This window comes from Hermetia illucens, chromosome 2, assembly GCF_905115235.1.
Source record: "Hermetia illucens chromosome 2, iHerIll2.2.curated.20191125, whole genome shotgun sequence".
NCBI classification, from domain to species: Eukaryota; Metazoa; Arthropoda; class Insecta; order Diptera; family Stratiomyidae; genus Hermetia; species Hermetia illucens.
Genome location: NC_051850.1, coordinates 49,543,271 through 49,569,508, shown reverse-complemented (window position 1 = coordinate 49,569,508; position 26,238 = coordinate 49,543,271). Strand labels below are relative to the sequence as shown.

Here is a 26,238-nt window from a genome sequence, read left to right as displayed (position 1 = left end):
AATGTGCGTGTGATCCGTGATCCGTGATGATGACGTAAATGCAAGAGGTACGATCCTCTTCAAGTCCACCCAACTACTGGCCTATGCTGACGATATCGACATTATGGGAAGAACCACCCGAGATGTACAAACTGCCTTCATCCAGATCGGGCAGGCGGCGCGAGATCTTGGGCTGCACATCAATTAAGGCAAGACAAAATATATGGTGGCAACGTCAGCACCGAAGACGAATCAACCAACAACATCAAACCGCACTGGTCAAACACAAACACGAAGAAGAATAAGGATAGGAGAATACAACTTTGAGACCGTTGACAATTTCTCCTATTTAGGGTCAAAAATCATAACCGATAACAGCTACGATGATGAAATCCGCGCATGGTTGTTGTCAGCCAACAGAGCCTATTTCAGCTTACAAAGACTGTTCCGCTCGAAACGTCTTACCATAGGGTCAAAGCTAAAGCTCTTGCTGTACAAGACTGTGATCTTGCTAGTCCTCATGTGTTCCTCGCAGGCTTGGGTTCTTAGCAAGCAAAATTGAGAACTCTTGTCCGCGTTCGAGAGAAGAATCCTCTGAAGAATTTTTGGCCCCCTACATGAGGATGGACGATTCCGTAGCCTACGCAATGACGAAATCTATGAGCGATACCAAGACCGTCCGGTTGTGGATAAAATCCGGCTCAATAGGTTACGGTGGACGGGTCTCTTAATCCGTATGGATGAGGATGATCCCACCCGGAAAGTGTATAAGGGCAATATCTATAGTAGAGAAAGAAGACGAGGCAGACCCTGCCTAAAATGGAGCGATGGCGTAGGTCAGGACCCCAGACAGCTTTTAGGGATATCGAATTGGTGGACCTCGGCGCAAAACCGGGATGTCTGGAGTTCTTTATTAAGGCTGGCCTAAACCGGATACCGGTTGCTGCGCCGTTGATGATGATGATACAAGTTAATTAATAGAAAATCTCTGCAACAAACATGAAAATTTAATAATTAACAAGTCGTGAAACTGGAAGCTGGAGGTTTTGTGGATTTCTTAAATAAAGGTATTTGAGTTTTCATTCGCCACATTAGTATGAAGCACTTAATAAGCATATATTATGTGAGAGTATCCACTTTCGGGTTATCTTGATATTCACAGCCTTGAATTTACGGAGGAGCGATAAATTTGCGCGGAGCTTTTAAGATGCTGAAATTGATTTGCAATATAACCTTTAAATTTGGCATCCACTTTTGTGATTTTTCTGAATAATTCGCTACTGTGCTAAGCAGGAATTTGTCACTATAGGGCACATTCCCTTATTTGTATGGTATTTTACCAAGTCAACCAATTTCTTCATTTAGTTCAATTGCTTTTCCTACATTTTTTCCATCAATTTTATAGTTTGAAAAATTTTCATGTTCCATTTCACTCCCCGTAAAACATTTCCAACCGCAAATCCTTTATGAAAGCCAAATTACAATGACTGGTTAGGTTGTCCGTGGTTTCCTTTGCAATTGCCTCTCAACAATTTGCTTGGCGTGGTATGAGAAATTGTGTGGTTAGCAGTTCGGATAAGTTTTATCAATTGGACAACCAATTAGAAAGCCGAAACCGCAAAGCTACCCTTGTTTTGTTTGAAATTATTATCGCTATAAATTTCTGAATGGAAGATATCACCAAACTGGCTTGTGAAGTGTTTGACCATTTCACTTCTTTTCTTGTTTGGAATAGTGTGACAGAATTGAAGATATTTGTCGTAAAAAGCTTAGGAATATGACTTTCGTCCACAAATTTATGGGTTGATTTGACGTTGCTTCTGTTTTTGTTTTCAAAAGCAAACTCGGATTCGTAAATAATCTTACAGACGAAGCTCAAGGGCTATGAATAAGTGACAATATTGCTGCTGTGGAATTGAAGTAAGGACCCCTGGGAAGGCTCCCAGCCGACGAGAATGGAAGACACTGCTAAAGAAGGCGAAGTTTCTGGAGACTGAAGGTATGGGCGCTGTTATACCACCAACTGTGGCAATATCCAGAGAAATCGGACGCAAGAGAGCGGAATTTTCTGCGGAAAGTGAGGACAAGCGGTTAAATCTACACTGCATACAGCAGATTCTTCAGTTAGCAGCGGTTCACGTTAGACTACACTTATGTCTACAACCATGAACGTTAGCCAAATTAACCTGCAGCATGTCCAAGCCCCTTCAATTAACGACTACTAATCTACTTGCAGCAAGGCTGGCAAAGTTGCAGGAGTATTCTTATATATCTCTAGTACAAGAGTCATGGGTTAATTTTAAATCTGCGGTATTGGATCATTCAAGAGGACTAGGATCTTTTCGACGCGGAATTCTCGAGACCGAGGGTCTGCCTAGGTAAACATGCTGGGAAAATTCTGTATCCAGGATCTTGTGGCGGTCAACTTACAATACCAGGTTAATGGTAAGAGAAGAAACGTCGTAGTTGCCTTTGTTTACGTACCCTGTGATTCTTTGTGTCCTTTGACGCAACAACTAAGGGATCAGGTAGCGTATGTAGAATCAAGTGGGGTTGAAACCATAGTAGGTTGTAATGCGAACGCTCAGTACATTTGTTTTAGTAAATCCAATCCTAGAGGAGCGAAGCAGTTTGATTTTATCACTTCAGCCACAAGCGTAGGATGCGTCTCTACATTTGTGGGCCTAAGTGATTTAATTGGCTACAAGGTTCTTAGAATTGATTAAAGACTAACGAGACAAAGTCTCACTGTCAGATCACCGTTAATTCGAATTTATTCTGAATATTGCAGGCGAACAGTCTGTAATACAAAGTGGAATCCTAAGAAAACGGATTGGATAAAGTTCGAAGAACATCTTGGCAATAAAGTGCTGCTCCCTAGGCGAGTAAGGGTTTCTTTGACGCTAGAAGATTAATTGGACACTCTGAAGCTTCTCCTATTCCCCAAGGCAAAAGCGGTAAAACGAGTCGAAGCAAGATTCTTTAAGAGCATACTGTGAGAAACTCATGTTGTGCAGAGTCGGTCAAGTTGGACCCTCCTAGAGAACTGAATTGAACTTTCATAAACTCCAGAGTTGAGTCTACGCAAATTGTAAAATCTGCTAACACTCGCTCAAGCTTATGTGGATGATGTGGCTGTGCTAGTTGTTGATCAAGATCTTGGAACGGTGTTTAGAAATACATAACGCGTCGTTGATTTGATTGACAATTTGTGCCTCAGACATGGACGTTACGTAAATCCAAAGAAAACCACAATGGTATTATTTACAAAAAGGGGGAAATTAAATTGCCTTTGCCTTGCAGAAGTAAAGGGTACAACCCTTCAATTCTCCCAAGAAGTGAAATATCTAGGAGTTTTTCTAGACAAGAAGCTTGTTTGGAACTAATATTTAGAGGAAAAGATGAAATGCGCTCTCACAGCTTATGGCCTATGTAGGTGGACCTTTCCTTCCACATGGGGACTTAGGACTCAGCTAGTAACGTGCATATATGTTGCTATCATTAGGCTTATGTTCGCTTATGCATCCGTAGTGTGGTGGGCTAAGGAAAGAGTTTTTGTTTTGACTAGCCACACTACGAAGAGCTGTATGTCTGGGTATTGCCGATGCTATGAGCACGACATTCGGTGCAGTTCTGAATGCTATTTTCACAATGCCTTTTGATTCTCGGATCCCGATACATCTGCTTGGTAAAAGAGATGGAAATATTCGTTTTGAGAATGATGGGGTCCTAAGTCCGCATCAACTTAATGCTGGACCAGACCAAATGGGGAGCAACTTACACCCTCTTTCCTGGTCCACGAACCCCTCGCTTAGGGCTTGCACCCAAACTTTTCAAAAAAGCAACCGATGGCGGCTTTACGGTTTCTTACCAGGGCAGATGCAAATCGTCAGACGCTGCCTCACGTTTGTTCCGGTCCAGCATTAAGTTGATGCGGACTTAGGACCCCATCATTCTCAAAACGAATATTTTCCGTTCACAACCTCCAATGATAGCCAGACTGCACTGAGGGCGTTGAGTAGTGCTTTGATCACATCGAAAATCGTTAAGGAATGCGAAAACCGTTTGCACCCTATCTCTATATTCAATAAGGTGTTACTCTGGGTACTTGTTCGTTGTGGTGTAAAGGGAAATGAAATCGTGGATACCTTACCAATTTCCCCCCTGCCCCGATGGGTAGTGCTGCTATCAAAATCTGGGAACAACCTTTCCGTTGTGGGAGGCGGCTGAATTTTCATGTTGGTAAATGTACCAAACTTTTCCTGTCAGATCCAAACAAGTATACTTAAAAGTTTATCCTGTCGAAAGGCAGGGAGACTTGCATGAGTACTATGAGTATTCTGACTAGCCCTAATTCACATATGGGCATATGTTCTAAATAGGGAATCTTCAAAATAAGGTGTGTCCATCCTGCAATAAGGAAGCCCTATTGATGCATCAGGCATCAGCTTTTTGGTGCTGATGCGCTACAACTGCAGCGGGTTGTTTCACTTCCACTAACGAAAATCCCGTGATACATAAACGTATCCAGGATATTCCGTTAAACGGGGGAATTCAGTACAATGGACAACTAGCGCCCGTGCGCTTAAAGGCTATGGCTCTCCCCCACCCTATACACACATACATAAGAAGATTCATGATTCAATTGGTGCGAGAGGGGTTTCTAGCGCTTAGCATAGGCAGCAATAAAGCGATTCGCGATTAGTAGCATGTATAATATCCACTGCCACTTTCACTCTCCTATTTACTTGTCTAAGGATAACTAATTAGTGCCGTAGGCTAATAATGTGAAATTTTGTCAGGCGTGCAGTATCGTAGGCCCAGGCACTATATCTAATAAGACCTTTTTGCGCCGCATTTCAAGGAACAATACGCAGTATGATTTCAATATTCCCAGCACCGAATACCACTGAACCCTAATTACGCCAAACCTTGTTAATAATGTGAGAATCTGCAACTGAAAGCATACTCTGAGATTGTTAATGAGTATCTACTAGTTGTTACTTTGCATTTTTCAATTATAAATTTTATTGTTTCTGAAAGCGGTCCTATAGTTATATAATGGTCGAATATTCAATATTCACCACTTTCCCGTTATTTTCTGCATACAATTTTATGTGGTAATGTTGACAAGGGTTTTATAAGGTTCTTCTTGAAGAACGACAAAATTCACCTGGTTTAGATTGCAACGAAATGGTAAACAGCTCTGCTCCTATAGTTGTGAAACGTACGTAATTTTTTTATTTGACATGAAATACAGGGCCCCCAACGTGGGGTAATAACACAAAGAAGTTCGAATTAAACTTTTTTTAAAAAATTATATGATCCTAAAATTATTTGATTCAGCATTTATTATTTTGTTTTTGTACTATTCTGAAAGCAACGAGGAAGCTAAGTGGCGCGTGACTCATGTGGTTCATGTATTGGTGTGCCGATGGTGCCTAGATGGCTTTCTTGTATGTGTTTCCTCATCCTATGCAGAAGGCCATAAACAGCTTTGCAACGCACGGCACTAATACCAGACCTAATGAACGAAACTTTTCTCGCTAATTTGCCGTAGAAGATCCAACATGCGCAATGATTTTTTCCCTCCGTTCAAATTCGAACAATGTGTGTGGAGATGAATCTCCTGTGTTTAGTCTCCTTGCCTGGAGTATTTTCTGTAGAAGGAGTATTTAGGAGAGACCTATAGCTATTATCAGAGCGACATACGGCAATGCAAAATTTCACGTGTTGCACAGAGGTAAAATTTTAGAAGGATTGGAAGTCCACGACATTATTTCTCCTCATTATCAGTGGCAATGTCCAATTGCCTTGTCCAGAGGACGTGGATGACTTCAATGGAGTTGTTTGCTCAAATATAGCAACTACGATGATGATATCTGTTTCCTCTTTCGCCGCGTCATGGACCTTCATCAAATGGACGAAATTTAAAATAGCCTAGTCTAGAGAGTGGAATATTTTCGTCTTCGGGTGGCCCTGGATAATCCGGCGAGCGACGCCCAGGGGCTGTTGATATGAATGATGATCCTGATTTGTTCAAAGGGGTAAAGAGACCCATGAAAAGTGTTTAAGGCATTAACAATAAGTGCTTATCAGAGTTGCTTGGAAGACAGGGAGAAGCACCGGCACAAGTGTATAATATCTCAGGGGACTACTAAATAAATAAAAAATAAAAAGTCATGCTACTTTTTGATCATACCTCGTTTTATTTGCAATTTGCATCATCAGCATCATTTGTAATGAGCAGAAAATAGTGAATTAATTTTTCATGCCCCCTCCAACGAGGAAGCATTAGTTTCGTTAAATACCGCAGTAAAGTGGCATCATTAGTATCGATTAGTAACATTCTGGATTCTCTCACAATTTTTCTACAATATGAACAACTGGATTACATCTAAAAAATATGTTCATCAAAATACATTTATTTATTGGTTGAGTTACGATCTATCATAAAGCGATTCATAATACCTCGCCTTGCTGGCTCATCGATTAGGATAAATAGAAATGGTTTCCAAGCTAAAGTCTTTCAAGTCAAAACAATTAGTAGGAAATCAGGCAATAAGTTCGGACCGAAATGTCTTCAATCGAATAAACTGGTGATACTTGGACGCCTAATTGGATATATAAGCTATAGGTCACATATGATGCTCCTTTTAAGGTTTTGTGTTTTGGTTTTGTATGACTATTACTTGCATTTTTCTCAGAAACTGTCATACCAATTAACACCAAATTTGCTAGAAAGATGGGAACTGTGAAAGCACATGCATACATTCAGTGCCATTATTCCACGTTGAATTTAAAGGGGTCACCACACATGGAAAAAGAGGAATATAATGTCAAATGAAAGGTCCCGATTAGTACTTTTTAAAGCTGCTCTGTGTTCGACATTTAATGCACAACGCGGGAGGGCGGGGCTGAAAAGCGGTCAGTCCTTTCACGTACGCATTCTCAAAACCCACAAACCCAAGAATCTGAAAAAAAAACCAAGAGGCTGCCACTAGATGCCTAGACTCCGAAATACCGATATCTACGCAAATAAAGTAAATATTACCATATTACCATAATTTTTAGTAATTCACTGCAAGTGTCCCCTTGAGTTCATTCTAGAATAGTGATTATGCAGTAATATAAAGCATGACCCTACCAAGTTTGGTGGAAATCGCACTATTCCTACCAAAGTTATAATAAGTCGAAATTGTCCCTCCAGTGCAAATTCTAAAACTTTGAATGTCAGTATCACGCGAAGGGGAATATTCGGGCATAATATATGCATATACATTATGTGCTAGGTACTAATCTGACCAATGTCCACTCAAATATTTTTATATAAGGAATACTCAAAACCTTTCATAGCCGAAGCGTCCAGCTTCCGGTTTCCTGACTTGTCTTTTAATTTAACTTGAAATCTTCTTTGGTGACTTTAGAAAGGGTTGATAACACTAAATAAAAGAATATTTCCTTACCGTAAATATTTTTATTCAATTGCTACTATAAAGGTTAGACAAAACAGTTGATTTCTATATTGGAAAACTTTATGGAGTATTGATTTCTTCCAGAGTTCAGTAATTTAGATAGAAATGAATTAATTCAGATAGATAAAATATTAAGTTCCACAATTCCGACAGACTATATATCGGAAAGCTCTTATACATTTTCCAATTTTTCAGATGGATTATGACACGACTGAATCTGTAGTTCAACTGGATTGGGAAAATGGTTTCGTCGAAGCTTCAGCCAAAAATAACGAAAACGTAACACAGGTGAGTGAAAGCTACTATCTGGGCTCCAATCCATTGGAAAGTGTATCTTATCTAATTCGTTGCTTTTCATATCCAACTTTTTCTTTGCTGAACTTTCAAGATTGAAGCTTTAAGGTTCGCATAGAAAACGGAAAGATTTTTGAATTTGATAGATATTTCATTCGCTTTTGTAAGCTTTCGTTTAATTTCATTTTTAGGGAATATTTAATATTTTCACTTCAAATGTTCAGGTTTGCGCCTTTTAATTATGAAAATTTCCGCATTTTGTTTGACTTCCGTCGATAACTCTGATTTGAATACTATCTTCAAAAAGCTATTTTCAGAAAATATTGGGAGAAATTTTCGTTCTTAGCTAAAATTTTTTATTGAAATTACATAATATACTTTGAATACTTGAAGTAATGCAGTTGAAATTGAAGGGAGTTCATCGAGGAACTAGACACATGGCTCCCTGCATCGGCTCGGGTACCGCAAGTCAAAAGGGATGCACCGCGTACCCTTCTCTCTGGCTACTCTTTAGCCGGATAAGGTAGGCCCTCTTGGGTGTGCCCCCGACATAGTGGCTGAAATGATGTCACTTTGCTCGAAGACCTCGAACGTGCCTTTGCAAGTTATTTGAAGCAGACTCCGGGAGGTGTTGAGCCAAATAAAGGAAATTCCCTAAATATGATATGTATTTGGAGTTGATTATTGGTCTCTAAAGAATTGCACCGTCTTTCTCCGCCTTCGCGATTTCCTGTGGTGCGAATCTTGATCTCTGCAACACGTGATTAGCTTTGGGAACTACGCTACCCTTTCCAGACATTTGATGAATGTCGGAAGTGTACTGAATGATAAAGCTCTTGTGCCGAAGTTGGCGGGGGGACACTTCGTCTGGCTTCTGTTTCATAGCAAAGGTGAGTGGCTTATGTCCCATGAACAACCCGAACAGCTTGACTCCAAGGGAATACCGGAAATACTTTATTGTTAAATATGTGAATTCCATTCGCCAAATTTTATCTAAAGTGACTCCCAGATATTTCACTTCTTCGGAGAGTTGAAGGGTAGTACCCCTCATCTCAAGGAGGCAAAGTCCATTCAGTTTTCTCCTTTTTGTGAATAAAACCATTACAATTTTATTTGGATTAACTGACAGACCATTTCTGACGCACCAGCTGTCTATCAAATCAACGGTACGTTGTATATTCCTACACACCGTTCCAAGATCCCAATCAATAGCAAGCACAGCCACGTCATCAGCATAAGCTTGAGCATGTATTGGCGTATTTAGCAGTTCGCATAGTAGTGATTCGATTAGCATACTCCACAGAAGCGGTGAAAGCATACCTCCTTGGGGCAGCCCTTCGTTGCTTCTGCAGTCAGGTACCGATCGACACCCACCTCAGCGCACAGCAATCTCTGCGTTAGCATAGCATGGATCCACTTAAAGCATCATCAATACCATGCGCTCTGGCGGCACCAAAAAGTTTTTGAAAAGGCGCACAGTCACCATTCGAAGCTGCATCCTCTATCTTTGTGACCAAAGAATGAAGAGCAGACTCACAGGATTTTCCACGTTGGTAAGCATGTTGGTTTCCACTAAGTGGGTGTGACCTAAGTGCGTTTCCATGAATGTGACCCTCCACTAGTCTTTCCAGACCTTTGAGCAAGAATGAAGTCAAGCCGATCTGTCTGAAGTTCTTTGGACTAGTCATCTTTCCCAGGTTTCGGTATAAAGACTACCTTAACCTGTTGCCAAGAGGAAGGCACATAGCTCAGAGCAAGACATCTATGGAAAATATTTCCTAGAGGTTCTCCCGGGTGGTCCACTTCCAGGAGGGTCTGTACTGAATCCAGTTTGCAGCTCGTGAAAGTACCGTCGGGTTTTCTAAGAGAATCCAACTTGGCTGACTCATCCCTTTTGAGGACTCTGCACAGATTGTGGTGCATACTTCATAGAGGTACAGCCCCGATAAATTTCGATAAGCCACGCTACAATCCTTATTTGTTGCTGCAGTAACAGAGCTGGTTCTCTGCCATCTGGGCCCGGAAATTTATACTACGAGAAGCTTTCAGGCTTTGCTGATCTCAGCACGTGGTTGAACAGTGTGACATCCATGGACCTGTACTATCACGGCAATTATTGAACACTTCGGCTTTGTCTGTAGACGACGAAGCGACGCAACCCGTAGGGACTAACGACACACAAGAGGAACGAAGGTTGGAAAGAGCAAAGTACGGAATTTTCACTTTTAATTCTGAATAGAGATTTTACAAATCACTATATACCGCATAATGCCGAATTTCTATTGAATACAAGTACACACACAACATACATTAAAAAGGTGGACAGTTACGGCAGTATACTTTGAAGTCAAATGCCTCGAAAACCAGCAAGAGAAAATAATGTGTGTGTTTTTCATCGTTATTATTATTTTTATTATACAGAAAAGACGGTAAAAATAAAAAGGGTAGCATTTATCGTGGGCACTTCGAGTTTTCATTTCATGCCGGCAACACGTAACCTGATTGCGGTTCAAAAGGGTACCGTAATGTTTCATATTGTGTCTAGAAATGCTGGTCTTCCTAGTATCTACTGCAACTATTAGTTCTTTTCAAGTATCGTTCGGTAAAGGCCCGAACATGGACTTACAAGAGCTAATCATGAAATATTTCAATAATAATAAAAGTGTACGAGAAATAGCTGAAATAATAGAGAAGCTGATATGTCGCTGCTGCAACTACAATCACTGGTGTATTGTAGTGCAATTACCGCTGTCAGATTGCACGGTCAGAAGATTCACTTTCGGGTTATTGGTCTGAGTGACCGAAGAGATCCACCACGAAAAATTCGTCTGTAACGTCGGCCGGACATTGCTAGGCTGACACAACTCATCTCTGGCCATGCCAGCAACCTGGTGAAGAATAAAGTGCAGAGGGTTTATCAGAACTATGCCATCCCCAGCCAAACATCCTTAGTTGAAATTCTGGACACACTAAAGCAGAAACTTTCTGTCATATTCATCGGTTACGACGGTATGACGAAAGTTACTCCAGACGTGCTCGGGATACAACATACGCGAGGAACCAGCGGAGCTTCTTCAAATCTCTCAACGAATCCCAACGGAGCGTCCAGACAGTGTAGTTTTCGGTGACGTAAACGAAAGGGAATTGGGGTGGACTTTAGGGGTTACCCGCCCAGCATGCTGAGTAGATCACCGCGGAAGGCAGCCACCATGTCCATATGCCTAGCATGAATTTTGCGGATGTTACCGAAGAGGAAGTCCGACGAGCCATAAACAGCTCGAAGAACTTGGGGCCCCAGATCTGGATCGGGTGCAGAATTTGCACACAGCATAAATCAGGTCATGAATTGTCTGGAGGAATTTCCACCCTTGCTCACTGCGTGGATTACCTACCTTATCCCAAAGAGAAACCCGGGCAGGACCCCGCAGACACAAGACCGATTACTTGCTTACCAACCCTCTAAGAATTCATAACCTCCATCATTAGCAGAAGGGTCAACGCGTACCTCGAGAAGAACAATATTTTGCCCGAGGAGCAGAAGGGCTGCCGAGTTGGGTCAAGGGGTTGCAAAGAACAACTCATTTTCCACTTGGCAGTTGTACGGCAGGCAACTAGAGGCTCAAGAAATCTTTTTAATTGCTAAATCGATAATGCGAAGGCTTTCGACAGCGTTCCGCAAACCTGACTAATCGATATCCTACATCTGTATCGCATTGATCACAAATTAATAAAGATTGTGGAGTTGCCAAATCTCCCATCAGGCGTGTCCCTCCGTGCGGATAAGGGAATGCTCGGCGAATGTGTCATGGCCATGCACATGCACGCATCCGGAGATGTGCGTGTATGGGCATGTTTATGCACAGGCCGGGTAGGTGGGAAGTAAACGCCCACCCGTGGATAAAAATTGGCTATGGGAAGGATACCCAGAAATAAAACCAAACATGGAGGAGCAGAAGAAGAATGAAGTTACGGTGCAGGGCTTCGGAAACCCAGTGCCGGCGGTTTTTGGGAGTGAGCAAGCGGGCTCCCGGCCGTCGATATCCAACGACCGCAGTGCCTCAGAAGTGGGAACCTTGGCTACTGTGGCATCTAATGTTACAAGCGTACGGGAGGAACTTGAACTGGCTCCAGTGATGGATCCGTTCAGAAGGAGCTCGATTTTTCGCAGATCCCCTCCCACACGGGCACAAGCTTCCACGATCGCTACCCCCAGTGGGAAGCGTATAGCGGGAGTCTTCGATGAGGAAGAATCACTGACGCCAATTCACCCGAGCGATGTTTTGGGCAATGATCAGTCCGGAGCTGCCTTTACTGCCCTCGGTAAAAAGATCATGGAGCTGTGTGAGTTTATAAAGGAGCGCAGGAACATTCACCAAAATATAAGGGCCATGATAAGAGGCATCCGTTTGACGTACGGCAAGGCCTAGGATGAACGAGTAGGGAAGTCGGCGATTGGAAAAGTGAACCAGGCAACTCAAGTAACGCCAGTTCAAAACACAAAAGGGTAGAAACCGGGGAAGAGGCTGCGCGAGAAGCTGAATGACTCAACAGGCCAGCAAACCCCGAAAAGGAAAAAGGACTCAATTCCCAAAAAGGCGGAGTTCATGAAAAGTACGTCTGAAGCTGCCAGTGAAAATACTGCAGTGGCTACCTCGAGAAAAGGGATCGAACCTTCAAAGGCGGATGCGGAAGCTTGGAGGAAGATGGAACCGCGGAAAAGAAATTATCGGAGGAAGATTAGACCGGAGGTGATTTTCATTTCCAAACGAGGCGAAGGGTCATACACCGACATTCTCAGGAAAGTGAAGGCAGACCCCGAACTCACCAATTTGGGAGACAAAGTCAGCCGCAGTAGATGGTCGCAGAAGGGAGATCTTATGTTGGAACTTAAGAAATCCAAGGATGTAACCGCGGACAAATTCTTAAGCCAAATCGGGAAGACTTTAGGGCAGGAAGCCGACATAAGAGCTAGCAGGCCGGAGATCACTATAATCTGCAAAGATATAGATGAAATCACGACGAAGGAGGAGGTTCGCGAAGCGTTGGAGAAACAGTTCGATCTTGCCGGACTACAAGAGTCAGCGGTGAAAACGCTAAGGAAAGCCTATGGGGGAACACAAACCGCCATCATCAGCCTACCAGTGGAGAACGCACTCAAACTGCTAGCAGCAGGGAGAATGAGAATAGGCTAGGTTATGTGTCGCCTTAGGGAACAGGTGGCGTTAAAACGGTGCTTTAGATGCCTTGGCTTTGGTCACATTGCGAAGTCATGCACTAACCCAAATGACAGGTCAAAGCAATGCAGGAGATGCGGGAGGAGGGTATGGCCCATCGGCACATTGCGGGCAGCAGCAGGTGCCTGGAATACAGGAGAGCCCTTAGCACAAATCGCAGATGAGGCTGATACAAAACCTCAACCACTGCGAGGCGGCGCAGGATCTACTTGCGCAAACCATCCGCGAGAAAAACATCGATGTGGCCATACTAAGTGAACCATACCGAAACCGCGGTGGTAGCGTTTGGGTCAAAGACCAAACGGGCCGAGCAGCGGTGTGGACTTGTGGAGAACAGACCTTCCAGGAAATAATGGAGCACCCGGAGGAGGGATTCATCAGAGCGAAGGTGAAGGACATCCACATCTACAGCTGCTATGCTCCACCGAGCGTTACACCCGTCGAGTATGAGCGGATGCTTGCTGCTCTTGTTTTGGATGCAAGAGGACGTTGGCCGATCATAATAGGAGGCGATTTCAATGCGTGGGCTCTTGAATGGGGCAGCCGGATAACTAATGTGAGGGGACGTGTTCTCCTCGAAGCATTCGCGGAGCTGGACGTGGTACTGGCGAATGTTGGGTCTTCGTACACTTTCCGGGGAAGGGGCCTGGGGTCTATAGTGGACCTGACATACGTGAGTGCCACTTTAGCCAGTAGAATCGCTTGGCATGTCAGTGAGGACTATACTCACAGCGACCACCAGGCAATCTGCATAGAGATCAAGCGTGGATTGAGCTCGAAAAAGAGTTTTCGAAGAAAGCCGGGTGGTATACTTGGCTGGAGAGTGAAAGCTTTCGAGGGGGACACGTTTTCCGCGGTGCTCAAATCCGACATATCCCTGAATGGTGCGGCTGGAGAGAAAGCCACCCAGATCACTCGATGGGTGACGGAAGCATGCGATACTACTATGCCCAGAAGGCGATTGCTCCCTAGTAGGGAACCCAACTACTGGTGGAACAACGAAAGCGCAAGTTTGCGAGCCGCATGTTTTCATGCAAGGAGGCTTTGCCAGAGGCTCAGGGGAAAACCCGGTGGCGATGGTCGAGAGGAGGCACACAAGCAATTGCGTGGCCGCCTAAAGGAAGCCATTCGGAGGAGCAAAAAGAACTACTTCAAACAGCTGTGCGACATGCCGACATAAACCCTTGGGGCTTACAGAGTGGTGATGAAAAGGCTGCGGAAATCACCCCAGGTGACCTGTCCGCGCCTCCTGAAACAGATTGTTACCACTCTGTTCCCTCACCACGAAAATAGGGGAAGGCAAATTTTTGTCCAGCTAAGTGACGGCATAATACCGCCTGTAACTGTGGAGGAGCTGCGGGAAATATGTGGTAGGTTCAGTGACAACAAGGCCCCAGGTCTAGATGGCATCCCCAACCGAGCTTTGAAACTGACAGTGAAGACTAGGCCCGACCTTTTCGCCAACACCTTCGAGGCGTGCCTAAAAGAAGGAATATTCCCTGCCCAGTGGAAAAAGCAAAAGTTGGTGTTGCTTCCGAAGCCTGGCAAGCCACCTAGAAACCCAGCGTCGTATCGTCCTATCTACCTGTTGGATACAATGGGGAAGATGATGGAGAGAGTCATCTACAACAGACTCCTGCCCATAATCGAAGCCAGCAATGGTTTGTCGAAACGCCAGTTTGGTTTCCGACGCGCCCACTCTACGGTGGACGCAATTGGCATGGTGGTAAACCTGGCAAAAGGTGCACTGATTTCTGGCGGCTGCTGTGTCGTGGTGGCGTTGGATGTCAAAAACGCATTCAACTCGGCCAACTGGAATAGAATTAAAGGGGCGTTGGCTGACATAGGTGTCCCCGGATACTTAGGGAATTTGGTGGAAAACTACCTCTCAGAGAGGACTCTCTGGTACGGGACGGATGAGGGCCCCAAAGAGTACATTGTCACAGCCGGGGTACCACAGGGATTGGTACTTGGTCCCCTGTTGTGGAATATCATGTATAATGGGGTGCTTGCTCTTCCTGTCCCAGAGGGGACTACGATTGTCGGCTTTGCTGATGACCTAGCTGTGGTTGTTGCAGCAAAACACCCAGAAGATGCGGAGGTTTAAGCAACGGAAATAGTGAGAGCGGTAAAGTCCTGGCTAGAAAAGGTCGGGCTGACCTTGGCGGACGCGAAAACGGAAGCGGTCTTAATAACGAAACGCAGGAAAAATAACACTGTAAAAGTGGAGATCGGTGGACATACGGTCGTATCAAAGCCGGCTTTCAAATACCTGGGGGTAATAATTGACACCAAATTGAGTTTAAGGGAACACCTAGAGTATGCATGCCAAAAGGCAGCCAGTGCCATTACGGCACTTGCAAAAATGTTGCCAAATATTGGTGGGCCGAAACATTGCCGGAGGTTGGTGCTAGCCGGAGTGGTGCGCTCCATCCTGCTCTACTCGTCGCCTGTGTGGGCAGAGGCACTTGCAAACTCTCAGAGACGAAAGCAGGTGAACTCGATTTACCGGCGGATGGCTTTGAGGGTTTGCAGTGCTTTTAGAACCACATCAGCTGAGGCAGTATTGGTGGTGGCAGGCATGATCCCGGTTGACATTCTGGCCAAAGAAATGAGTGTCCTGTACAATGCAAGACATATGGAGGGGCATGCACAGCGTAGAAATGCGGCAAGGTCTGAGATTCGATTGATCTCTGGCAACGCAGATGGGACGAGTCTGCGAAAGGTCGGCGGACGCACAGGCTCATTCCCAACATTAGGGTGTTGCTTGAGCAAAAACATGGGGAGACCAACTACCACATTACCCAGTTCCTCACAGGACACGGTGGTTGCTACAGGCAGTATCTGCACCGCTTTGGGTTGGATGATTCTCCGAACTGTCCCAGATGCGATGGCATACCGGATGATCCAGAGCATGTGATGTTTCACTGCCCACGATTTACGATGGAGAGAAGGAGCTTAAACCAGGTGCTGGGCAGGAGCGGGACCCCGGAGAGCTTCGATACTGAGGTGCTGGAGTCCGAGGAGAAGTAACTTGCGGTTGGCTCCGCCATCATCCAAATGCAGGAGGAGTTGCTGAAGGAACAAAGAAGGAGGAAAGCTGTAAATAGGAGAAGGATGAGTGCCTAAGAGCAAACCTACCCCGCGAAGTAATACCTCAATGGTGGTCCCGCGGGGCTGGGGCTGGAGAGACCGGGGGTGGTTTTTAATGGGTGTGAATCCCACACGCGCCCGCTGTAGTTCCGGCGTTCGGGCGGCGGAGCTGCGGCGGACGTGTCTTTCTAAGATTTTCATCTTCCAAGGGATTCTTTGAGTTTGCTTTGGTTTTGCATGGCGCTGAAAACCGTTTATTATTGATGTTGGTATCCCCCATAATAGCAACATCGAAGGGAAGTGAACTATGAGCCATTGGCTCGAGAAATCAAAGAAACTTGGCGTCCCGAGCAAGTAGATGTAGTTCATGTAATACTATCATCTACAGGCATTGTACCTAAATCCCTCACGGCTTCCCTTGATGTCCTGGGACTCTCACACAGTCTGGTTGTTGCGGGGAGTTCTCGACGGATTCTCCCATTAACCTACCACCGGCCACTACCACCAACGCCCCTTTAGTTTTTAAGTTGGTAGGATCGTCCGAGCCTAAATGCTTCGCACTTAGTGCTAGTATTAGGTAAAATTCGGCATTTGCGAAGATTGTGACAACTCGGAAAAGCAAAATTTATTGCGCAGAATTGGGAGAACAAAAGTAACGCGACAGTTTATCCTCAAACGGTCCGAAATTTTCCTCATAGGGAGAGATATAGGGCCTATACTCCGAGGAAGAAATTACTCCTTTCCCTAAAAATGGCTTAAATATACTCAAGAGTTCGTTTATAAGTCAGAAGAGTTTTGGAAAGCAGTTGCTTTTTGCGACGAGTCGAAATTTAACTTTTTCGGTTCGGGTGGCCCGCAATTGGTATGGAGAAGAGTAAGCGCTGTCTTGGAAGACGGTAACATTGCACCAACAGTTAAACACGACGGAGGCAGCATCATGGTGTGGGGTGCTATGGCATCTAAGGGACCAAGGTCCCTATATATAATTCAGGAAAATCTCACTAAAGTCGACTACTTTAATATACTAAGGCAGCACATACCAGCTACGATAGCAACGTTGGGGTTGCCATCTGAAAATCGCGTAAAGAAGTATGCCAATAGTTTGAAGTATCTGAAATTGAATCAGAGTGTACCGTGAGGCACGGTAAAGTGAAACGATTCCGCACAGCTGAATTCCCCGAACTAGAAAGGCTCTTAGTAGAGTGGATTATGAAATGCAGATCGTGAAATGTCCTGATAAATGGTGCTCTCATAAAATCAAAAGGTTGGCAATTTGCGGAAAAACTAAATATATTTTCTGGAAGCAATGATTGACTAGAGGGGTTTAAAGGAACAATTTGGCCTTCAAAACGATTTGTGGGGAAAGTAAATTTGTAAACGACGACGTATAAAAGCAGTGGATTGATCTACCAGCATTTTTGTGTGGTTACTGCCAAGACGATATTTATAACGCTGATGAATCGGCCTTACAAATGCCTCCCTAATGCTGTTTTAAAGGGGCAACAACCCTCGTTATCAACTACAAAAACAACAAAAAAGCTTGGTTGACACACAATTTTTCACCGGGTGTCTCATTCACTCAACCGATCAAGGAAACTCCAAAAGCGGAAGATCGTGTTGTTCATAGATAATTGCTCGGTGCACACCAATTTATCGGAAGTACAGTATTTCAAAATTATATTTGTTCTACTAATACCACCAGCACACTGCTGAATCGTCCGAAGAATTTTTGGCCGCTCTATGAGGATGGACGATTCCATAGCCTTTATAATGATTAAATCTATCAGCAATACTACAACCATTGTGGTTCCAATCCGGCGCAACAGGTTGCGGTGGGCACGTCACTTAATCCATATGGGTGAGGATGATCCAGCCTTGTTCCAGTTCCTTGCTAAGGCAGGTCTAGACCTGGTACTGGGTGTTGTGTCTTTGATGATGATGATGTTTCAAATTTTGTAAAGGCAGCCTATTTCCTGTTGGAGAAAATACTATTGCACGAAATGGATATTCGCTATTTGATTATCACCTATCACTTCGTTGTGGGTTAACGTTTGGTCTCGCCAGTCCAATTCAACAAATGAACAGTTGTCAACCATAAACTTTTGTATTTTTTATTCTCCAACTTTTAGATATATTAAGTATCTTGTTTCAAGATTATTTTCAATTTCTCGCTCTTGAAATGAAAAATTTTTAGTTTGTTTACTTTCATTCCACCTGGTGATTTAATTTTTCAGAAGTATTCTGATACTGACTAATTTTTTGTTCTGCTAAGTCTTTTCGAATTAGATTCTGGTAATCATTTTGCTGTTTCAAAAACGTCACATTTGGACTAATTATAGACACCGATTCATTTCCGCATTACGGATTCCATAAACAAAAGCTTTGATCTCCTAATTTCCAGAATATGCACCAAGCAATTCATAACACCTCTGCAGATTTTTCTTAAGGGAGTCAGTAAGTCTTCATTCAATAATAAAACTTGTGAAACTGGAATCAACACCATTACATTTAAAAGAACAATAATATCAAAAAAATATGTGAACATAGTGAGGTTTCGCCACCTTATAATCATATTGCAGAAAATTTGGGGGGGGATCCAGAAAAAGTTTTACAAAATAAAATAATTTTTTTTATACTTGAATCTTGTATATTTCACTGTCCAGACACAATCAAATTATTGACAATGAAAAAGAACTAAAAAAACGATTTTTAAAAGATTCTAAAGAGGTTAAACCCCTTAAGTCATTACACTCTGCTTCTAAAATTGGTTTCAAATATGTATGTATTTTTTTGTAGTAATTATTTTCATTGTGAAGCCATGTGATGACCAATGTGTAGTTGCGTCATTCCTCGTACGATACTCTTTGAAATATTTCCACAGTTCTATTTTTTGAGCACTACCAGGTGAAAAATAGCGAGGTTTTCATTACCTCAGCCATCGTCAGAAAGCGGAAGCTTGATGGAATATTTTGATGACCGATGGTTTCATTTGTACTGAGCACGTAGTGGATTTTTATTATATAATATAAGTAGGTCCGAGTCCGACCTACTTGAAGTTGAATAGTCAAATTTCTCGTACATATGATGTCTTGGGAATAACAAGTTTATGTCAAACAAACAACTTTTGCTGCCTATAATTTTGTTTGACCATAAAAGGATTTCCACCGAACTTTTTAGCATGATGTTCCATGATGCGATCTATATTGATGCATTTTGTACTTCCAGGATAAGTTTATGCGAGGTTTCAGTAAATTTGAGCATATATTTGAATGACATATTTCGGTTCCCATATATGTTTGGTTTTCCACATTTTTGGATTACGTAGTCTCTGACAATGGCCCTTTAATTTGAGTTAACCTTTTTTCTAACCTTTCACTCCTCCACTTTAAATTTTTTTCCGGCGCGTTTTTATCCCCAGGATGAAAATCATTAGTTTTTGATCATGTAATTCAGTCTCTGCATGTTATTTTCGCCAGAGCAATATCACTGTAACTCGTCCTGGTTGACTATGGTTAACCACGGGATCAAGTTATTCTCAAAACGTCAACATCCATGTGCAGCTCCATTGTGATTTTGACTTTTTAGAAAGGTCTGCCTTTGTGGTTCTCATCACCCCAATACTTGAGAACATTACGAAATAGCGCCCAGTATAAAGTTTCACGACAGTCAATCTGTGGGAGACAGCTTATTCCAGCTTCCAAGTTCAGAAGCAACTTACCCCCTTCATCAATACAAGTGTTGATTTTATTTTTGTACTATTCAGGAGTTTATGATGAGTAAAGGGTCACTTAATTTTTAAGGTTTTGTGTAAAGCAAAACTTTATTAGAATCGATTCAATATCTGTTTGTCACCCCGGATTTACTCAAAAATGGCTGAGCCTATTGTTATAAAATTTGGTCAGTCTGTAAATCCATTTACATGTAGCATGTGGCGCCATTTTGTATTGAGTTTAAGAGGGCTCTCCATATATGCGAAAGGAGGGTGTAAACTTTTTCCACAGAATATAATAATGTGGGACATCAAATGAAAGGATTCAATTAGTGCTTTTCGAAACTGATCTTATTTCTGATACTGAGTGAAACATAGGGGAGTGAGGGCCTAACGTATGAATCATAAAATGTTTAACAAGTTTCGTCATCAGAACCTATCTGAATCTGAAGAAAATCATTATAGTGGATCTATATGAAATCTAGGTCTCAAAAGATATCCCGTTCCGATAGCTTTACAAACAAAGTTGATAATAGTATATTACTATGTTTAAGAAATTTACTGAAAACCCCCTCATCTTAGAAGTATATTAGTATGGGTGATAATACAGGACATCATTTTGAAAAAGTTGAGCGTAAATTAACTAATATTGACCAAGTTACATAAGGTCAAAGATTTGCATTTCACATCATCATTATATAATATAAACTGAACTTATATGAACAGCGGAGTCCATGGGGACATTTGAGCTTCCCTCTTTTAGTTTTTTTTAGTTATTTACACATCAGTTCCAATTACTGTTGACCGACATAAGTATATATATGTACATGTTAATGAAGTTTGCGGGTAGTATCCAATAAGATGGACATGTGACCAGATTTACCTCCAGCATTGAGGTGTACAAACTTTATTCTGCTGATTTGTTGGTAAAACTTTCCCGTTTGTTGTACTTTTCGAGTTCAAGGACTTGCTGGTTTTCCCAGGCTTTTTTTTGCCTGTGAAGTCACTGCTCCACTCAACCGAGTTCGTGATAGGTCTTTGTGCGAGCCCACATTATTTAAAATTACAGCACTTCCTGGTGTGCAGTATTTTTCCGAGCTTACAATCATCGCCGAACCAGTCAATCTGACTTTTTCTGCAACTGGGGCCATTCTAATGACAACGTTATTCAGGTAGTTGTGAGGGGCATTCATCAATGCTTCTCCTCCACGACCTCTGTTAATTGCGGTTATTCCGGCACCAATTCCCCCTTATAGGTGTTAGGCAGAGGTTTGTTGTTTCTTTAGTTTCCACTCTCATTTGACTGTTAGAGCGGATTCTAGGCGGTGTTGTAATTTGAGCTCGGAGCGCCATGCCACTGACATTGGAAATTTTGTGACATTGAGGTTGAGAGGTGACAGCGTTTGATTAGCTCGTGGTCAGTTTGTTTGAAAAGTGGTCCCATCTGGAGAGGCCCGTTCTTGTCTGTGTATCAGTTTCCGAGCAAACGATGTACATCCAACCACCATTTCGTGTGACACTACCAACTGAATAATCCGCAGTCTATTAGCGGTGGAGCCAACGTGTTGTCTTAATACTGCCTCCTTCCTTACTTTACTATTAATATTTCCAAGTACGATTTCATACCTGAGGGTTCATTCTACTGCCTTCTTCTAAAACTCTGCCCTCTCTTGTAAGGATATGAACGTTAATGAGGCATATACTTCGAAATTTCCCTGGCTGGTTTAATTTTCGGCTGACTAGGAAGTCTACTCCAAACACATTGTATAGTGGATGGCCACTATAACGTATGGTTTAATGGCTCTTCTCCAGCCAACTGGTTCCTCCTTAGCGCAACACTTGTAGTGCTCTTTCATCAACCTTATATTATGTCAGAGGATTGGCTCCTTTGCTGTAAAAGGAGCGTAGGTTCCGGCCCGTTGTTGTATGATCCATTCAGGCCAAGGCTCTTTACGTGGCTCTTGTTTTACATGTAGGGTTGTCAGTCTATCCCAATCCCCAACCTGAAGGCCCAGATGGCACAATTTGTCCCATTTTTAGAAGCAGGAGACTCGCCTCTATCCTTTTCCGTCTGCGGCTTTTCGACAAGAAATAAATCCCAGCGATCACTACGTAGGGGCGAAGATAGAGTTTCGTAGCAGAACTGCTGGTGTTGGTTCAGTAGGCGTACCCCAGGCTGTGTACTCTATCCTTAGTAACAATGCACGTTTTGTTGTGGGACCTATACTACACTTTGACTGGCGGTAAATACTATTGTGGGTGTCGGTCCGACATTGGTAGGTAGGAATCAGTCGCCGCTCCGGGGAGCCCAATTAGCGCTTTGGTGTGCCGTTTTGATGCCGCAAACTCTTAACACCGTGACTGTTCTTATAGGAGCAGGGAGGCAGAGTCCAGCTGGCTCGGATCTTCAGAGTCAACCCATTCTCCTTGACTTGGCACAACTCGTAAGCCTTCGCCATCTTAAGCCCGCGGCTGCTAGGTAGTGCGAGTAGAATTGGCCTTCGACAGCCGCCAGCGGAACACCGACTGTATTTGCCGAAGGATTGCGAAGAGCAGGGCCTCGCCTGGCCAATCCGTCAGCCTGCTCATTCTCTCAATTTGCTTATGCCCGGGAACGCAGGGGAGAGTGACGTTGAGCGTGTCGCCCAGACGGTTCAGCGCGTCTCTGCACTGCCCCACCAGCCTGGAAGGTGTCGTCGCTGAATACAAGGCCTCGATGGCCGCTTGGCTGTCGGTCAGAATGGCTTAGGACTCGAATCTCGCTCCAGCCATCGAGAGACTCCCAACATCGCCAGTATTTCCGCATGGAATACACTGGCGAAACCTGGGAGACCATACGATTTGGATACATTGTGTGTATTCGAGAAAACCCCCGCGCCGACTCCAAAGAATACTATGTCATAATCTTGCGACACTCCGCCGGTCTTCTACTTTGCGCTGGTTGGACAGTCCACAGCAAAGTTTCTCATGAAGTTTGCGTGTGGCATAGTCCGTGAGGATGCCCAAATTTCCCGAGGTACTTCGTGTAGGATGTTACTATGGCCGTAGGACTTCGCTGCCCAGCATCTGGGCTCATGTAGTCTGACGGCACTGCACGCTGCAACATATTTAATGTGGAGGTCTAGGGGGAGAAAATGCAGGAGTAAATTGAGAGCATCTGCCGGGCAGGACTGCAGAGCCCAGTAGCACCTGCACACGCGGTTCTTTGAATCCTATTAAGCTTTATCCTATTGTATTTTATTATTATTATGTATTATTTTAATGAGTTTATCGTGAATGTGAAAGGGGTTTGATGGTCTTCAGAATCGCAACGTGATTTCCAGAAGTAGATAATCAAGATACGTATTTCTCAGTTTTATGACGTGGTGGAAAAAAGTTCCAGTATTCATCTTAACTAGTTAAAAAGCCGATTTAAGGATAGATGCCTTTTGCATTCAGGCTCTTCACAAATAGCACTTAAGGACGAATTGAGAATTTCTAGCAGAATATTTAGCAATAATATAACATGTTCTTTTTACAACGTTAGTAACTTTACAATTTATTCTTTATTTTTAGATTTTCAAGGAACTTCTTACACAAGCGAAGATCACATATAATCTTAGTCCAGCACTTAGACGACGGCGGCGACAATCTTTACCTCCAAATCAAATGGGAAGCGGTGGTGGACCGAGTACACCAAGCAGTGCGCCACCATCATCGTCCCATGTTCCATCACCTGCGCAACTGCAACATTTACAAAAGATTCAAGAAAGGAGTCTGGGCGGCAAACGTAACTCTTGTGTTATATCTTAATAGAATTCATGCTTAGAAGCAGTTGAGTATTTTAGTTTGAATAGATCTTTTTAATAACGGGAGTTCTGTTAAAACGGGTGCAGTAAATAGTAGTTAGTTCTTTTGTTTTGCTTTTATTGAAGGGAAATGTTAATTATAAGAAAACGTTGGGTATAAAACATAAAGAAGCATGAAAGGATTCACTTTGATAAACTTAAATTAAGACATGAAAGAAAGAAGCAACAGCAGTAAAGTATTATTAAGGTAATGATTATAATTAATTATATCAATATTTAATAATTAATACTGGTTGGCTAACTGTTTTGTCGAAGACTAATTTCGCGTTTTTCTGGATTGGATTGTATAATTTAATACAATAATTTTGTACCCCCATATAATGAGAGAGAGAATGGTTCAACCATTCTTTTTCGTTTCCACAAGTAAAACTATTAAAAGGGAAAGTTTCCAGTTTAACTACTTTAAATTTTGGGGAAAATTCATCCATTTCTGGAAATATAAAACATTTTTTTCAGTATTACTCATCCAATATTAGGTTATCTATATGCTCAGAACAAACACAACATGATTGGTGTTATTAAATAAATATTGGAATTTTAGAGCAAATTCCTGATCCAGTTTAGTTTCCCCTCTAACTCGTACGTGAATTCCTTGCTTCCTTTCTGAACCATTACTTTGTTCCTATTAGATGGGTTCGGCTTCTAGAATATACATAAGTGTGAGGAGGGTGTGATCCGTAGAAGTTGCTTTTATCCCTCTAGGTAGTGACTCCTAACGATGCAATGAAAGCAATGGATCAGATATAGTAATATCCGAATTGTATTAACTCCGTAACTTTTATATTACTTATTTAAGGAATCGTTCCAAAGAATGGATCTAATGAGTTGAAACCGCGTTAGGAGTTACAACCCTCGATCCAGCTCGGAGCGCCAAACAGTGACAGTTCAGTGTATGACGACACCTTGGAACAGAATGTTGAAAATAATTCCTTCACCGAGCTGCTAAGGACACCCCGCAAGTGAATTAACGCGCTCGCCTCATTCTGCATTTGGAGCGGTTCGCAAAATATCTCCGATGGAGGAGGAAGGGTAGGTAGGTATCAGTGACCGCTCCGAGAAGCTCAATTAGCGCTGTGGTGCGCCGATTTGATGTTACCAACTCCTAAGACAGTGATTGCTGCTATGAGGGCAGGGAGGCAGACAGCTTGCCAGTAGCATTCACGAAGGAAAACCGCTCTCTCACCCTGCAGCTAGATATCTCTCTGAGGTCCTCAAAGAATGGTTTACCCAGTGTCCGTAACCTGAATCTAGTTAGAGCTAGGCAATCGCAAAGGAAGTGCTTGACGGTTTTCCCCTCTTCTCAGAAACTTCGACAATGCGAATTGTAGGGTATGCCAAGCATGGCGGAATGGTTTCCTATGAGCTAGCGCCCCGTGTAAACCGTGGTAATATTGCTTGCATTTGCACGCGTCTGGCACAGGGGCTCTCGTGATCGGGTTTTGTTATAAGCGGGCCTAGTTCTCCTTGACTTGGCACAGGTGGTGAGATTTCGCCATCTGTGGTCCGCGGTTACGAAGTAGTGCGTGTAGATTCCGCCCTTGAGAGTCGCTAGCGAAACACCCACTGTACACGCCGAAGGACTGTCAAGAACAGAGCCGCGCTTAACCAATCCCTCAGCCCGCTCATTTCCTATGACCTGGAACCCAGAGGTGGGTAACATTGAGCGGGTTGCCCAGGCCCGTTTCTGCGCCGCCCCACCAGCCTGGAAAATATCGTCGCTGAGCACAAGGTCTTAATGGCCACTTGGCTGTCGGTTAGAATGGTTATGTTACGCTTGGAGCTCGGATCATGCTCCAACCATCGAGCAGCTTTCAGTATCGCCAATACAATCTCGGAGACCATACGTGCATCAGTGCAGTTTTGGTTGCGTTTATGCCGAGTGCGCATCTTGTGACCCACAGGCGGACATTTCGCAACGCTTTTTCCATGATGTCACTCACAATAGAGGGAAATATTCTTGACACAAATATCACCAAATCATCGGCATACCCTACCATCTTCACCCCACTGCTGCCAAATATTCGCAAAACTTCTTCCACCACTATTAACCAGAGCATCGGACAGATGGAACCACCCTGGGGCGTACTTCTGTTCACAGCTGTGGTTACGTGATTGCTTTCCAGATCTGAATGGATTTTCCTGGTTCGTAGTATGGATATAATTTAATACGTACTTGACGCCTCCCCAGAATCTTACTGAGCTTTGTGGATTTGCTGGTGTTTTCGATGTTTTGACAATTGCCCAACCAAGACCGCCTCTTGGCGGTTTTGAAGGCCTACTTGTGCTTCTTGAGACAGTCCTTGTATGGCTGCCAATATTTACGTCCTGAAGATTCCCCCGGACAGTTTCTTAAGGCTGGAGAGATTTGCATTCCACGGTAGCAGTAAGCCGAGGAAATATACACGTTCTTTGCCCCCGCCTGCTCCAGTTTGACCACAACTTGGTCTCTGGAACTCAGATTCAGACGCATAAAAGCCCGGCAACTCTTCCTTGTGAGGTATATGCTTGTGTTCTGTCCTAATCAGCGCCTTCTGTGAGAGGTACTTTTCGACTCCCCAGTCCAGATCTGTAGCGCTTTGTTAATAGTCGGGCCACCTTGTGCAGGG

The 26,238-nt window shown here is 43.4% G+C and overlaps 1 protein-coding gene across 1 annotated transcript in view; it reads left to right on the top strand.

Annotated features, from left to right (window-relative positions):
- The window catches only part of LOC119649303 (ras-related protein Rap-2b), a 119,983-nt gene extending 95,967 nt beyond the window's left edge, over window positions 1-24,016 (top strand). The window contains exons 4-5 of the mRNA XM_038051400.1: window positions 7,650-7,742; window positions 23,340-24,016. Coding sequence (XP_037907328.1) covers window positions 7,650-7,742; window positions 23,340-23,576 — 330 coding nt within the window. The 3' untranslated portion in view covers window positions 23,577-24,016. The remainder of the gene's footprint in view (window positions 1-7,649; window positions 7,743-23,339) is intronic.
- The last annotated feature ends 2,222 nt before the right edge of the window (window positions 24,017-26,238 follow it).